The following is a 15584-nucleotide window of genomic DNA, read 5'->3' on the forward strand; positions in this document are numbered from 1 at the left end:
GAAACTAGGCAGGAGTTCTCAGAGTTAATCCATGAGTGGAAATGTGTAGTGAGCTCTTCTTCCCTGCAGGTTAACTCAATGGCTTCTGCAGTGGCCTTGCACATGAGCTCTTGGCTGCAATCCTTGGGGCTTCTGCAAGAGGTCCAACAGACTTTACAGGATCAGCTCTTTGAAGGGTCTTTTCTGTTTTTGGAGTAAACTGACTCCAAGCTTCATTGCTTAAAGATCTCTAGGGCAACTCTAAAGTCTTTTGGATGGTACACTCCAGGCCCATCCAGAAAGCACTTCTGCCCACAGCACTGGTACTTTGTCCTGGCTCCTTAGCAGGACCTGCAGAGAAAGAAGAGTAGGGATTACAGAGGTAGACCTTCTCCTCCTCCTGCCTCTGTATCAATACCTGCCCCATCTAGACACCCAGGGGTGCTAAACAGGCCTTTTGATAGGTTCCCAGGATGCCAGATTTCATTTTCCCCAGATTTGCACACCACCTTTCCCACTTCCTCAGTGCTTGGCCCGGATCACCTCAGACCACTGAGTACTAAGCGCTGCGGAAACGGGATATATGCTCCAATTTATTTCCCTCCTCAGGGACCACTCTCACAAGGAGCAGGCGGAGGTTCAGTCTCCTTCAGGTAGGAACCCCCGGGAGCGGGGAGGGGCCCAGAACCCAGGCTCTAGCTCCAGCCCAAGTCAGTGGCCCTGGACCAGATGTGGTTGTCGCTGCTGTGGAAAGGTACCAGCGGCCGGGTCGTTAGCTAGACACCCTCCACCGGCGCTAAGAACATGGCGGATGGAGTCAGGGCCCCTGACACGTGCGGCCTCCCTCACTCAGTCACCTTGGTAACGCCAGCCCTGGAGCGTGGGGGGGGCTCCCTGTCTCTCAGGGCTGGAGCGGGGCGGGGCCCTTTCGGCGGGGGCAAGGGGGCTGCCCGGGCCGCTTTCCCGGTGGGACCCGCTGGGCTGGCGGAAGTAGCCGCTCTTCCGGGTCCGGCGCTCGCGCGCTGACTGTGAGGCGCGGAGCGGGACCCAGGTGCGCAGCGCGGCTGACACCTGCCCCCCCCCCCGCGCAGCGCCCGGGGCCGGAGGATTTAACGCCCTGACTGAGCAACGGAGGTTTGTCCCCGGCGGGTGACGGGCGCCGCGGGGTTGTATCCGGGAAGGGTTCACAGGGGCGGGGCGGGGCGGGGGGGCAGACCGGGAGGGGGAAGCCGGGGGGGGGGGGGGTTATCGGCTGAGTATTTTTATAACTACACCTTGTAAAATCTTCTCATTTACTGACACGCGCTGCGGCGAGCGGCGTATCACGGGGCTCTAGGCTGTGATGCTTCCCACGATCCGCACTGGAAGGGCTGTGCGTAGATCTTGTGCTTTCGCTGGTAAGTTTTTAGGACTTTGCCTAGCTGCCGAATATCATGGTTCTGCTCTAGCTTTCCCTCCTCTCGGCTCGTGCAGTGAGGTGCTGCTCTGAGCTCAGGGGCTGGGGTCATAAGGCTGCCGGCCTCGGCACCTGTGGCCTGTTATTTATTAAGCACTAGCTGTTCTCGTTACTGTGTGAGGCACAGACATCAAAACGGCCCTGCCTCAGGGAGGGAAGTCCAGAAGCACAGCATCAGGCTACGTTAACTTGCAAAGGTTTTAATAAAATATACTGGATGGACGCATCTGTGTGTTTATGCAGTACACGTGCAATGTGCTTGCCCTATCCTAGATTCCTGGTAGAGAGGCCTGACGTAACCGAAGGAGCAGCTGACAAGATGGCAGAGATGCAGATAGATCCAGACCTGGCCAAGAGACTCTTTTTTGAGGGTGCCACAGTTGTCATTTTGAACATGCCTGAGGGGACAGAGTTCGGCATTGATTACAACACTTGGCGTGTGGGCCCCAGATTCCGGGGAGTCAAGATGATCCCTCCAGGTATCCATTTCTTCCACTATAGTTCTGTCAACAGGTGTAACACCAAAGAGACGGGTCCCCGTACTGGCTTCTTCTTAAGCCTGCAGCAGCGAGACTTGCAGATTCTGCACTGGAACTCATCGAATGAGGAAGTGGACCTCACCCCAGCATCTGAAGAAGAGATTGAAATAATGAGGTCAAACCTCCAGGAGATGGACAAGTTTCTTGGGCCATACCCATATGAGACCCTCAAGAAATGGATCTCCCTCACTAACTTTATCAGTGAACCAGTGATGAAGAAGCTGCAGCCAGAGAGTGGACAGATCTGTGCCTTTTCAGAGGTTCTGCCAGTTCTGGCTGGGAAGCACACCAAAGACAGAGCTGAACAGAACCTGCCCCGATATGACTCAGAATGTAAGAGCTATGCAGAAGGCCTGGCCCGACTGCCCAAAATGAAGCTGAAGGCTGGCACTGAGATCCGGTTTACAGAGATGCCAAAGCAGATGTACCCTGATGGTGCTACTCCTGAGGAAATAACCAGGCATAGCATGGACCTTAGCTATGCTCTGGAAACAGTGATTAACAAGCAGTACTCCAGCCAGCCCCAGGATGTGCTCGGTGAGTATAAAGGCTGTCCCCAGAAACAGAGTAATCGCAAACAGCCTTGAACACTTAACAGCAAGAATGGTGTCCAGCAATCATTATAGTCTATAGCAGGAGTGGGCAAACTACGGCCTGTGGGCCGGATCTGGACCCTCAGGGCTTTGGATCTGGCTGCTGGGGGCGGGCAGAGGGCTCTGTGCACTGCCCTCGCATCCAGGCACCGCCCCCAGCAGCTCCCATTGGCTGGGAGCGGAGAACCACGGCCAGTGGGAGCTTTGTGGGAGGTACCCACAGTGAAGGGCAATGTGCGGAGCCCTCTTTCCCCCCCCCCCCTCCCCCCAGGGGCCACAAGGACATGGTGCCAGCTGCTTCCTGGAGCTGTGCGGGGCCAGGGCAGGTAGGCAGGCACGGAGCCTGCCCTGGCCCCAGTGTGCACTGCTGCCACCCCAGAGCCGCTCCAGGTAAGCAGCTCCGGGCTGGAGCCTGAACCCCTCCTGCATCCCGCACCCCAACTCCCTGCCCTGAGCCTCCTGCTGCACCCCAACCCTCTGCCGTGAGCAAGCTGCTGCACTCCACACCCCTCCCTGCACCACTGCCCTGAGCCCCCTCCCACACTGTTCACCCCCTCCTGCACCCCAACCCCCTTCCCTGAGCCCCCCCATGCAACCCTCCGCTGCCCCAACCCCTTGTCCTGAGCCCCTTCCTGTACACCACACCTCCTCCCACACCCCGCACTCCCTCTCGCAACCCAACCCACTGCCCCAGCTCTACATTCATGGCCCTGCATGCAATTTCCCCACCCAGATGTGGCCCTCAGGCCAAAATGTTTGCCCACCCCGGTCTATAGTATGAAACTGGGAATCAGAACACTTAGGTTCTAGTTCCACTCTTGCCTATAAATTAGCATTTGGATTTTTGGCAAGTCTCTTAGCCTCTCTGTGCCTCCAGTTAGCAAGGATAATACATTCCCTGTCTCACAGGGTGTTTTGAGGCTTAATGTTTGTAAAGCATTTTGAGATCCTTAAATGAAAAGTGCTTTACAGTGCAACTTACTATGCATGAATTTTCAGAGCAGTGTGTGGAATGTTAGTATTGCTATGGGTGTGTCTCTTTTCCCCTAATGTTCCTTTCACAAAGGTCTCTGGGGTCTTCTCATCCATTGTACATTGTTTGGTTCCACCTCTCCTGGCAACCTGTCAATTAACTAAATAAACAAAAATGCCGCTTTTTAAAAGGAAGTAAACCACAACCCTTATGTTTATCTATACATATTTTAATTGAAAAAGGTGATCACTGGGAACAGGCTGGATGGTGCAGTTACAGTGTTGTTGCCAGCACCCAGTGCCGAGAGGCAAAACAACAGCAGGGGTTCGTTACCCGGTGTGTTTCACTCAATAATCACAACGGGGTGGAGAAGCAGAAAAGTTTATTTGCAGCTGCAAACAAGGTACAGGGAGAATAGAATCTCAAATTCTGCACGCAGAGCAGGTCATTATACATTTTATACACATACACTTTTATATTCCTTAATGCTACTGCACTACACATCAGCCACTTAAAACTTTGCACAAATACTCTGCCTTCCTTATATGGGTTACAACAATGTTTATTTCCTGCAACCTCTAACAAGCATTCCTAGCAACTTAAACAACCAGCACAGTCTGTCTGGCCTCGTAACTATCTCCTATTATCTTTAACTTGGCGTCAGCAAACCTTACGCTATAAGGCATTATCTGCGGCTGCAACATTGTTTTAGGAGCAAAAGAGCTTACTCAAAACAGCCAGGCCTGAATTCTATTAAGGGGGGTTAAGAAGAAGCCCTTAGGCCTTCAGCAGGGAGACTTCCTCAACCCTTATGGCCTTCCATCCCCTCGACTTAACTAGTGGCCATGCCCTGGGGTCTCCAACATTGAAATCATTGAAATCATTAATTGCAGCATGATGGGTATAGGTTGACCAGATGTCCTGATTTTATAGGGACAGTCCTGATATTTGGGACTTTTTCTTATATAGGCCCCTATTACCTCACACTTCCTGTTCTGATTTTTCACATTTGCTATCTGGTCACCCTAGAGGGGTGTCAACATAATTGTTCAATTTAGGAATAGAGAAAATGGGTTATCCTAGAAATAGGAAAGTGTGACAAATAGGACATCACCGTGACATGCAGAAATTGGTCAGTTGGTTTTGGCTGCTACAGCACTTTACCTGTAGCCATTTATTGTTAAATTCCAGTTTTCATTAAAATAACTAAGCAGCAGGGAATCTTGAACATGGTAAGCTTTTCTCTCCCCCGCTCCTCCCATATTAGAGCAGCAGTGGCATAAAGACAGGGAAGAAGCAAGTATAGGAAGTTGAAACCTTCTCTTGTGCACCGCTGGTGACGCCTTCTGGTAGGATTTGGGGATTATTGTGAGGAAAAGCTTTGAACAAAGACTGTGCTCATTGTACAGAAGAATGTGACATGCATTATTTACTGACATATCAGAAATTACCAGCTGGTGGCCCTCAACAGAATTGCTGTAATTAGCTGCTAACTCCATTGGAAACAATGGCAATGTCTGCTACAAATTAATGCCAGCTCTATTGAGGACTCTGAAATCAAGATGAGATGACACTGTTACCCTCAAGATAAACCCTGGATGTTTGGTATTTACTAGAAATTCTTCTCATGTCCTCATCATTTTATCTGTTAACTCTCTCCCTTCTAAAAAAGCAGAACTCTATTCTGAAATATTCTAGGAGGTAAAAATAGCTAATGTCCTTCCCAGCTAGCTACCATTTCCTAGTGCTCTGCAAGAAGCATGAGGAGACACTATTGGCAAAGTGAGTGTCTAAACATCTGGTAATTCTGAGCCCTGCCTGGCAAAATAAGGCCACATCTATACTAAGGGCTATGCACTGCAGTACCATAGTGTAGATGCTACCTACAGTGTTGGAAGGGATTTTTCCATTGCTGTTGGTAATCCACCTCTTTGAGCATCAATAGTGGAATTCTTCCATCAGTTTAGCATAATCTGGGGTTAGGACGGCATATCTACAGCTCTCAGGGGTATGGATTGTTCATACCCCAAGCACCATAGCGATGTCATCCTAACTTTTAAGCATGGACCAGGCCTAGGAAAGCAGAGCTGCTGTAACGGCAATACCACATAGTATCATTGATTGCTCTTGTTGTCTGTCTCCTTGTGTCCATGCTGTGGTTCCCACACGACTGTCTAGTTATGATGGCAACAGCAATTTCCTTGCTGCCTCTTTTTGGACATGTGGGCTCAGGAAAGGCAAGGAGAGCCAGAGAGAGATCACTGTTCCCTCCTAGCAGCTATGAGGCAAGATTGTGTTTAAATGGAGTCACAGGAGACCACAAAATCTTGATGTGATGTTTTGGCTTTGTGTTGTAATATTTCAGTAATAGGTAGAAATAATGTTTTTGACAACCCAAACACCACAGCACAGTCTCTGGAAACCACTTGGTAGTGAGATTGTTTTCAGACTCCATTTATGAATGCTCATGATGATGTTAATGGTCATTGCTATAACATATCCTCTTTGATTGTGCTGTGCTTGCTTCTCAGTCATATAGTCAAGGGGGTGGAGAGTGGTCAGTGCTTGGAGGACTGATGACTGTTAATATAGTCATGAGGAGTACAGAGAGCTATTTGTATGTCAGCAAGACAAACCCAGCGAATGTATGCAAAAATCGACATTGTCCACAAGAGTAATATAATCCTCTGTTCCACTTAGGGTTGAATGACTAAAGTTCTTCCCTGTCTTTTTTTTTCCATGCCCTCCCTTGACTGGGTGTTTCCAGCCGAGCTGCAGTTTGCTTTCATCTGCTTCCTGATTGGGAACGTGTATGATGCATTTGAGCACTGGAAAAAACTTCTGAATGTTTTGTGCAGATCAGAGGATGCCATAGGGAAGCATCAGGTCCTCTACACCAACCTTATTTCTGTCCTGTACCACCAGCTCAGTGAAATCCCAGCTGACTTCTTTGTGGACATAGTCTCCCAAGACAACTTTTTAACCAGCACCTTACAGGTAAGTTACCAGCTGTGCAGGTGGTTTGGGAAACAGATGTATGAGGATTCTCTTGAGAAATGAGTGGGCGTACAAAGCCAGACTCAACCAAATTCAGAGGGGAGTCTGGGGGAACATAACCTTGTGTAAGATACATTCTTTCCCCTCTCCCCCCACCCCCAGAAAATTTTGTGTTACACGTTGCTTACACACACAACCCGCTTACACATCACCTTTGAATTTGACCCATTGAGACTGTGTGTATGGGAGTCTTAGGAAGCGTAAATGGAGTTAACCCACATATAGCAGGACCAGCAGAGCAGTGTAATAAGAAAAGCAGCTAACCGGAGGAGGCGTGGGGGCGGGGACACTAAATCTTTTGTGCCTTCTAGGCAATTAACACTGGCCTTATGTATCTTAAGTGAGAGTTAAGCTCCAGTCCATTCTGATGCAGTATATCTATGTTAGGGGTATCTGCCTGTGTGAGTAAATCAATGTAGTTGAAGTAGTACACATTTTCTTAACGTAGACAAGGCATTAGACTCCCTTACACTAAACATTAGTAGGGGGGTTTGAGTGAGTGCAAGGGGATCTAACTTTCTGAATTTGACACATTGTAATTGAAATTTTCCTTTGTAGCAGTTTAAAAGTCCACTGACACTGATTCAGATTGGTTTAAATTGTCAGATGATTCTGTTCATGAAGAAGTTGGAGTGAAGCCCTTTTTGAACTTAGAGCACTGACAGTATCAAAGAGGACCCTTCCCCATCCCCCTTGTCTTGGGCTTTGTGTTATTTGTTTGCCTTGAATCAGACTGTTATCCAGTGGGAATTTAGAGAGAATTGCCCAGAATGCAAAAAAGTCTGCATTGATGCTGAGGCAGCCACAGCAAGGCTTTATAATCCAGCACAGCAAGATCTGAAGGACGTGCCTATAAAATACCTCCCCTTCATTTAATCATGCTAACATCTTTGTAAATATTCATAAAGATTTAATAGCTAAACAAAATTCCATTTTCTGCCTCTAAGTTTTCCTCTTTAAAAAAACAACAACCCAAAGAAACATACATGCGTGTTTAGCAGTGAAGATTTTTATTTTTGGCAATAATTGTTCAAGATGTACTGTAGATGATTTGTAGGCCTTGTGTACCAACCACCTCCTCCCTTGTCAGATTGGTCACATTTCTGTATCTGTGACTATTTGCTGCTGCTATAGAATATTTCAATATCTTAATTGGCTAGAAACTAAGAGGTGCTGTTTTCAGTGTAGCGAGTTCCTCCATCGGCCCCTAACGACTCTCACTTACGAGCGGTTTCAATCAGTGTCACAATGCAGGATAGACCTGTTCCCCGCAAACTGAAAGTAACTTCCTAAAAGCTTCCTTCTACTGCTATAAAAACATTATGAAGCCGGTAATTAACATAATCAGTTGTATTAAAATCAGCATTATTTTTACACTCAATAAAACGGTAAAATGAAAATTAGCCAACCTGCAACATGTCCCTCCATGCCAGCTTCTTAGGTTCAACGTATGCAATTAACTCTGTGGTCTGATGGGCTGAGCATTGCTTAGCTGTTTTAGAATGTTAAGGCACTTCTACACTGCTTTTAAAAAAAACAACAACCCCTGTGGTCGCAAATTCTCAGAGGTTGACCTGGGCTTTGAGACTCGCTGCCTCGGGGTTCTTTGCAATGTAGATGTACTTTTAATGAGCAAAAGCTTTGATTTAAGGATACACGTCCTCAACAGTTGCCAATTGTAGGAAATATTCATGTAACTAAAGCTGGCTGGGAATTTTTTTATGAAAAGTTGTTTACCAGAAAATGCTGATTCATCAGAATTGAAAGTGTTGGTCCGAAAGTGTCAGTTTTGATACATTTTCTGTTTTTGAAAAAAAAATTAAATTTTGTTTCGAAATTGAAACATTCTGTTTTGACATTTTTTAAGTGAAAAGTTCAATTTTTTCCATTTCAAAACCATTTGCATTTAGAAATGTAAGTTAATATACAGTAAAAATGTGAAAAAATTTAAAATCTTAAAGGGTCAAAACACATTAAACATTTTGAAATTATCGAAACAAAACAGTTCTGCTGATCTGATCTGAAACTTTTTTGGATTTTCAGTTCACAAAAATTTTGAGATTTCAGCTTTTTGTTCCAATTTGTGAGGGAAAACTTTCTGAAATCTCATTCTTGGGGGACAGGAAAACCGTTTCCTGCCCAGCTCCTCATGTAATCCATTGGCAAAGTATGTCTTTGTCTCCTCTAGTGGTGGACCACGTACGAAAATATTAGCCTGCTACTGCTTTCAGCTAGTGGACTTGGAGTGGGATTTTTAGAGGAGCGGCTTGAAGCCAAATCCTGATGACTGTCAATGGGATTTGGGTACCTACCTCCATTAGGCCTTTTTGAAAGCCCAGCTTTAGCCTATACTGCTGAAGCTAAAGAACTGATGCTATTATGTGAGAGGTCTTGGGTTCAGTGCTCACTGCTGGTGGTCATTGCACTCATAACTGCACAAAAGAAAAATGCATTTGGGTTAAAGCCAGCTTTTTGTCACTAAAGGTTCTCTACTGACATTACTGCTGTCTGGTTCTTGGCGCCGGTGGGAGTACTGTGATTAATTATTTGTATTCTAGGAGTGCCTAGATGCCCCAGTCATGGATCAGGGCCCTGTTGTGCTAGCTGCTGTACAAAGACAGAACAAAAAGAGCTTACATTCTAAGAATAAGATGGATATACAACAGACAGGCAGGGGAACACAAGGAAAAGAACAGATTTAATAATTTTATTAAGATGTTAAAATAAAAAAAAAGTACAGAGTTTAAGCATAGAAATTTCTGGTTATCAGAGAATAAGGTACAGATTATCAAGGGGTGTGAAATTCGGTTTAGGAACGGGTGGCGTAAGGAATACATAATCTGCAATCTCCCTGATTGGCGGTAAAAGATTAACGGGTCAAAGTACAGACATTGAGATATGGGGGTATGTTGTTCATATAATGGCTGTGTTCAGGTGTGGAGTACGAGTGGATATGAGGATGAGGATGGATTTTCATTTGGTGAGATTTAATGTTCAGTGAGTTTATGGTTCCAGTTCATATGGTCCAATGGAAAAAGTCTCTCGGTCCCTTTCTCATAGTTGATGCACGATGTCGTACTGGCTCACACCTCCTGGTACTGTCGGTGGCTGGTGATGTGTTCGATGTAGATACATAGTGAACTCACCTCTTACCACACATGCCTGGGTAAAACACACAGCACTGTTGGCACCAGAGAACAATCTTAAAGTGTAATTGTAATCAGAAAAGTGACATGGTAAAATTGTCTGCTTCTTACAGAACCTGTCCGCTCATTTCACTGATCAAGTTTATTCCTGCTAGCACTTTAGAGTCATTGAAACCATGGGAATGGGAGCTGGACTGTATTCCACCTCTTGCATGGAACCTTCCCCTAATCTTCAATTGCAGAATCCTTATTCCTGGCGGTAGTTGAAGAGGCAGAAAAAACACAGCTTGATTTTCATACCCTAGGCCTAGATTGAGTTTTTGCAGCACTTGAAGTTTAAAAAAAATATTTTTTTGGCTTCTATAAGAACAAATTTGATGTGTAACTTCTTGAGCGGGATCAATGTAGAACCCCAGGATCTCACTGTTAGTTCCTTTTTTAATACTGGCCTCATTTTATAGGAGAGTTTTGTTAATGTTTCCCTGTGAAGAGGCAGTTTCACAGTAGGATGAACAAGGAAAAAGAAAAGTTATACTCAAAGCAATGAACTTTGCCATTCATTTTCAGTGTTTTCTCCTGCTGTCTATAGATCTCTTTTGAATAACAGCATTCTTCCCAAAGGGAATTTACCTTCAGCTTGATCCTGCAATGAAATTCTTTAGCTTAGAGCATCAATTTGCTGTGGAAATGAGTTCTGTGTCACAAATTCAAGCAGGAGGAGAGAGGGGCTCTGAGGCTGAAAATCCTGTTTAGTCAGACAATGCAATAACTGTCTGAAGTGCCACAGAAAAACTGTGTGTGTGTGAAAAGTTTAATGGATTTATGTGTAAGTGAGACATTAGAAAATCCCTCCTTTAGGGTCTTTTCAGGTTGCAGCTACCTGTGTTCAAGGCTCTTCAGGGGATGTCCGTAATGTGCATGATGATTAGAAATTTGAATTTTCAAACAGGGGTTCTAGGGGACGCCCTCTATTTCTCCAGTCTCCAGGGCAGTTTCTACAGGAGATCCCTGCCTGTCCTCTAAGACACTGGAAATGCTGGAGAACCATATTGTGGTCACATGTTACAGCAGACAAAACTGTGGGGATCTGCTCCATATCTAGCTATAAAGAAAGGGCAGGTGGTCCTGCCCCCCAGGTCAGGATGCATTGTTATGAGTCATGCTATGAGCTCTCAATCATGCAACAGCTAGTTCTAATTTGGATTTGGTTTCATCTGCCTAAAATATCTGGGGTTTGTTTTTAAGCGTTTGTTACGGTGAGAAACTAAAACTGCTGGGCCAAAGGGGACACTACTGTAGCACACTCCCTCCTCCCATCAGAAAAAAAGCCTCATCAGTGCACCTCAGTCTGGGCCTAGGTCTCTCCTCAGCTGACAGTGCCAGCTGCTCAGAGATGGTATGGTATGGGCAACTGCTGCGAAGGGCATGCTGTTTTCATAGGCGGTCATCTTATTTGAATCCCATCCTCTAGAGGGAAGGAGATTGGTACTTCTAAGCCTTTCTGTTGTCCACTTCCTTCTGTTTAGCAGCTATAAACCATTACCTACAGGAAACTTGGTCTCAAGAGAATAAACAAGACCAAGTCTTTGACTTTGCCCTTAAAACAAAACAAAGGCTCAAGTCTCCAAGGTTCACAGTCCCAACTTCTAATGCCTACCTAGAACTCTGCAGTAGTGCCTGTATCATTGCTGTTTAAAGCTGCATCAAGTGTATTTAGACAAAATGTCTCGTGGCTGCCCTTTGGCTTTCAAGTTCTAGTCATTGAGCTGGCCTTTTCTTCCACTGCTGTTGTCTTTTGTGGATGGGACATTGAGAAGCCCATAAATAAGTGACTTAAGAGTAAAGGTTTAATTCACTTTCAATGGCATCACTTATATGGTGGGGCTTCCAAAAGAGTGTATGTTTAACTCTATGCATATCCCTACTTGAAACAAGACTCCACTCATTCCTCTGTTTTCAAAGGTTAAAATAGCCCTGACCCTCGCTGAGTTTGTGGAATGAAGGCAGTGTTTATCTTGGCTATAGAGTGAAGATGGAGACTGCAGTGCCTTGTTAAGGAGCTGCCTGTAGCCCCATGGCCATTTTTGAAACCCTTCAACTAAAGTTCCTCTCAGGCCAGACTACCCTGAAACTGAAATCTGCCCACCACATAGATAGGCTCTTTGACCCCAGTCAAGGCAGGGAAAACGTGCATTTATGCCACCTCTGTGATTATCTTACTGACTTCTAATGTATTCTTTTAGGTGTTTTTTTCCTACACCTGCAGCACCACCGTTGACAGGACACTGAGGAAAAAGGCAGAAAAATTTAAAGCCCACCTAACTAAGAAATTCAAATGGGACTTTGAGGCTGAGCCAGATGACTGTGCCCCCGTGGTAGTGGAGCTGCCAGAAGGAGTGCTATTGGACTGAATGAAATGCTGTCTTGGAACCAAGCACTGTTTGGTTTTTTTTATTTAGCTTATTTTTCTTCCCCTCTTCCTGAATTTGCCAGCTTTCTTAATTCTGTATCTTGTCCTCTGAAATGAACTTGGTGATCCCCAGCCGATTCCTGCTCCTGCTATAGAAGCAGATCTGGGAAGCCCAGAAACATTGCATATTCAGTCTCCAGGCCAGAGCTCTTTCGTTGTGGGCTTGGGCATCGTTCTACGAGCCATTGGGACAGAGTATACCCACACGATGCCGTGCATCCAGGGTCACTTTGAGTACTTGGGCAACTTTTATTTCCTTAGCTCTCCTGCAACTTCTGGTTCATGGACATAACCACCTGTTGGATGGCGGTAGCCATCTTATGTTGAAGAAGCCCCACGTGAAACCCTTTGCCTTCTGGAGCCTGTACTCTAGCTTGATGCCTTTAGAATTAGGAGGTAGGTTGAACTACCATGTGATCACTACATCCTTCTCCAGCCCCAACCCATGTTGATTGTACTTCTGCAATAGCATGCTGTGATGGAAAAAAATATCCTTTACTAAATCCTCCTATTCCATAGCTCTGACACTAAAATAACCAGATCAGAGTAGTAGAATAACACCTTTACATAAACACTGGCAACACTATATAATTGCAGTGGCAGAGATACTGAATCTGCTTAGCCTGGTGTAAGAGAATCTGAACAGTTTGGTAACCAGAAGTTGAATTTTTGGGCAGTAGTCACCTGGTATTCAAAACAAAAAGCCAGCCATGAGATATAAGGTCAAATTTTTCACTGACTGTGCTTGTGGTTTGAGATCTCTGGAACTCTTCCTGTAATTGTTCTTTGCTTCTCACTAATCATCTCTCATTAATAATCATGTGAGGACTCTGGTGTTCATTCAGAATTGAATTCTTATCATTGTTATCCTGTAATTCTTACTCTGTGTAAGACAGTGTGGTTTTTTGTTTGTGTTTGTTTTTAAACAAGAATCCCTACTGTTGTAGGGATTAGGCTGTGTTCAATTTTCATGTTTCTTTCTAGATAGTTAGACTCCTTCAGGAATTTGTTGTATATGTGCCCAACACGATAACCTACTTATTAGTCTTTCACAATAGTAGTTCAAAATAAATCTTCCTGTGTTACTTTCCTACAAAAATACCCCTACAGTCTTTTGTGTGTGAATTATTTTAGCTAAGTTGTATGTTAGTCTGTTATTGTTCCAGCCTTACCACAACAGTGTCAATGTTATTGTACTCATCACCTTGAAGTAAAGTATCAATGATTTTTCTCTCATCCAAGGACAGCTCAGACTGAGGAGGTAAACTAGCATAGTATAATGCAAAATCCTGTGTGTTGTCTGTGAGAGGAGACGTGATACTGTGCCTTTGAATAACCACGTACCAGTCACAGAAATAGATAGGAAAAATTCTGTTAAAAATCAATGGCTTTTCTTTTTTAAAAATAAACTTGTTTAAAATGAAATCAATGTAATACAAAATATTAAGGACTAAATTTATTATAATTTCTTAAATAATTGAAATAAATATGCTGAATCCATAAGCCTCTATCAAGTACTTTGATTTAAAGACTGCTTTTCTGCATAAAGAAAGATGTTTTCCCCCTGATTCTAACTTTTGAAATCAAGTTTTATAAATATGGCACATAGCCCAAGTAACTTAGGAGACTGTCATTTTCAAGAGAGGTTTCAGAGTAACAGACGTGTTAGTCTGTATTCGTAAAAAGAAAAAAGAAAAGGAGTACTTGTGGCACCTTAGAGACTAACCAGTTTATTTGAGCATGAGCTTTCGTGAGCTACAGCTCACTTCATCGGATGCATAGCATATCGTGGAAACTGCAGAAGACATTATATACATACAGAGACCATGAAACAAAACTTCCTCCCACCCCACTCTCCTGCTGGTAACAGCTTATCTAAAGTGATCTTCAAGTTGGGTCATTTCCAGCACAAATCCAGGTTTTCTCACCCTTTTTCCCCCCCCACCCCCCCACATACACACATACAAACTCACTGAGAGTGCCACAAGTACTCCTTTTCTTTTTTTCTTTTTATTTTCAAGAGACTTAGGCGAGTAGGAACTTAAGCTGCAGTTACTTTCACTGAAGCATATTTGAAAAATTTCCCAGGCTGACCTGAAATAATCAGTTTAATTCACTGGCTACAGTTAATCCCTCTGTTTAATAAATCATTCAGTTATAAATGTGAATCATCTTGATAAGAAGTTTATGCATCTAAAGCATTTAAGGTTATTTTGTTTTTAAAAAAATTAAAAACTAGAATTTAATGAAACTCACAAAACAGCAATCATCCTAATGCAGCTTGACACAAATGATGCAAAAAAGTTAATTACCTAGTAAATAAGCATTTTCTAACATGCTAAAAATGTATAGTTAAGAATCTGAAAATATTAAGCTATATAATTGCTCAAATAAATAATTGTTATATCACCAGTGAGAATGCACCTTTCTTTCTAAAATAATGGAAGTAGCAATGGAAAAGTTGATTAAAATGGGTGATTTAAATCAATCCACCGTGGTTACGTGCAATCTCATCCACTATCTTCAGCCATTGTAGGATTGTTCTCTAGTGTATATTTATCTAGTGTTTTTGTTCTGTCTTGTTTAAATGAGTTGAGTAATGAGGGTTCTCGGGAGACCATTTCAGTCTAACAGGTAACACCATTAGCAAAGTTTTACTGCCTAGATCTTCCTTTGCTCAATTTCATCTAGTTAATGCAAGTGCTATTTCTTATACCTCCCCGCCCCCCTCCTCCTTCGCATATTTATACCCTTCAGGTACTTGTATTTGCAAGTTGTATTTATACCACAGCAGCTATTTATACTTGTATTTATACCCCGGCAGCTATTGTTCGGTCAAATTACCCATAATTGGTGTTTCAATGCTTTCATCATAAATAACTTTATTTTTGTTTTCACTGGCCTGAGAGGGCTCTGCAGTACCAAGCCAAAGAACCATATCTGATTTCTCCATCCGCACTGACCTGCGAGTGTTGCAGAAACAGCATGCTTGGCTCAGTGCTAAAGCAATGTCTTACATTGCTCTGCAGGGACTGCTATGCCTCATCCAGAGCAGCATTGAGCTCCAGTCCCTCCTCATCTGGAAGGCAGGCTCAATATGGTGCCTTGTGCCGGGGTGGGGAAGGAGAGTTCGCTGTAGTGACTCCTTCCCAAGGGATACAGAACAACCTAAGGCTGTACAATATTCTGTTTCTGTAGATCATGTCAAAACTTTATACTTTGTATGCTTGATGTTAGTTTTAATGTGATTTTATTCTACAGGCTGGTAATAACTTTAAAAATGATTTTTATTTTATTTTTTACATCTTAGAAATTAGATAAACAAACATTTTATTTTCTCAATTACTAGTAGAAAAATTAACTGCCACCCC

The 15584-nt window shown here is 44.0% G+C and overlaps 2 protein-coding genes across 4 annotated transcripts in view; both read left to right on the top strand.

The window, feature by feature from the left end:
- DLGAP4 (DLG associated protein 4) overlaps positions 1-15584 on the top strand; it is a 473125-nt gene that overhangs the window by 19561 nt on the left and 437980 nt on the right. The window lies entirely within an intron of this gene.
- AAR2 (AAR2 splicing factor) lies at positions 947-14493 on the top strand. 3 transcript variants are annotated; one of them, XM_074969734.1, is made up of 4 exons: positions 947-1113; positions 1709-2511; positions 6308-6537; positions 11987-14492. In XM_074969734.1, exons 2-4 carry the CDS (start codon positions 1755-1757, stop codon positions 12152-12154), a joined length of 1155 nt encoding a protein of 384 aa, XP_074825835.1. In that variant the 5' UTR covers positions 947-1113; positions 1709-1754; the 3' UTR covers positions 12155-14492. The 3 variants fall into 3 exon arrangements, with proteins under 3 accessions (XP_074825835.1, XP_074825836.1, XP_074825834.1); XM_074969735.1 differs by lacking the exon at positions 947-1113 and adding an exon at positions 1251-1376 and having other exon boundaries at positions 11987-14493; XM_074969733.1 differs by lacking the exon at positions 947-1113 and having other exon boundaries at positions 1692-2511; positions 11987-14493.

The sequence above is a fragment of the Natator depressus genome, chromosome 13, assembly GCF_965152275.1.
Source record: "Natator depressus isolate rNatDep1 chromosome 13, rNatDep2.hap1, whole genome shotgun sequence".
NCBI lineage: Eukaryota > Metazoa > Chordata > Testudines > Cheloniidae > Natator > Natator depressus.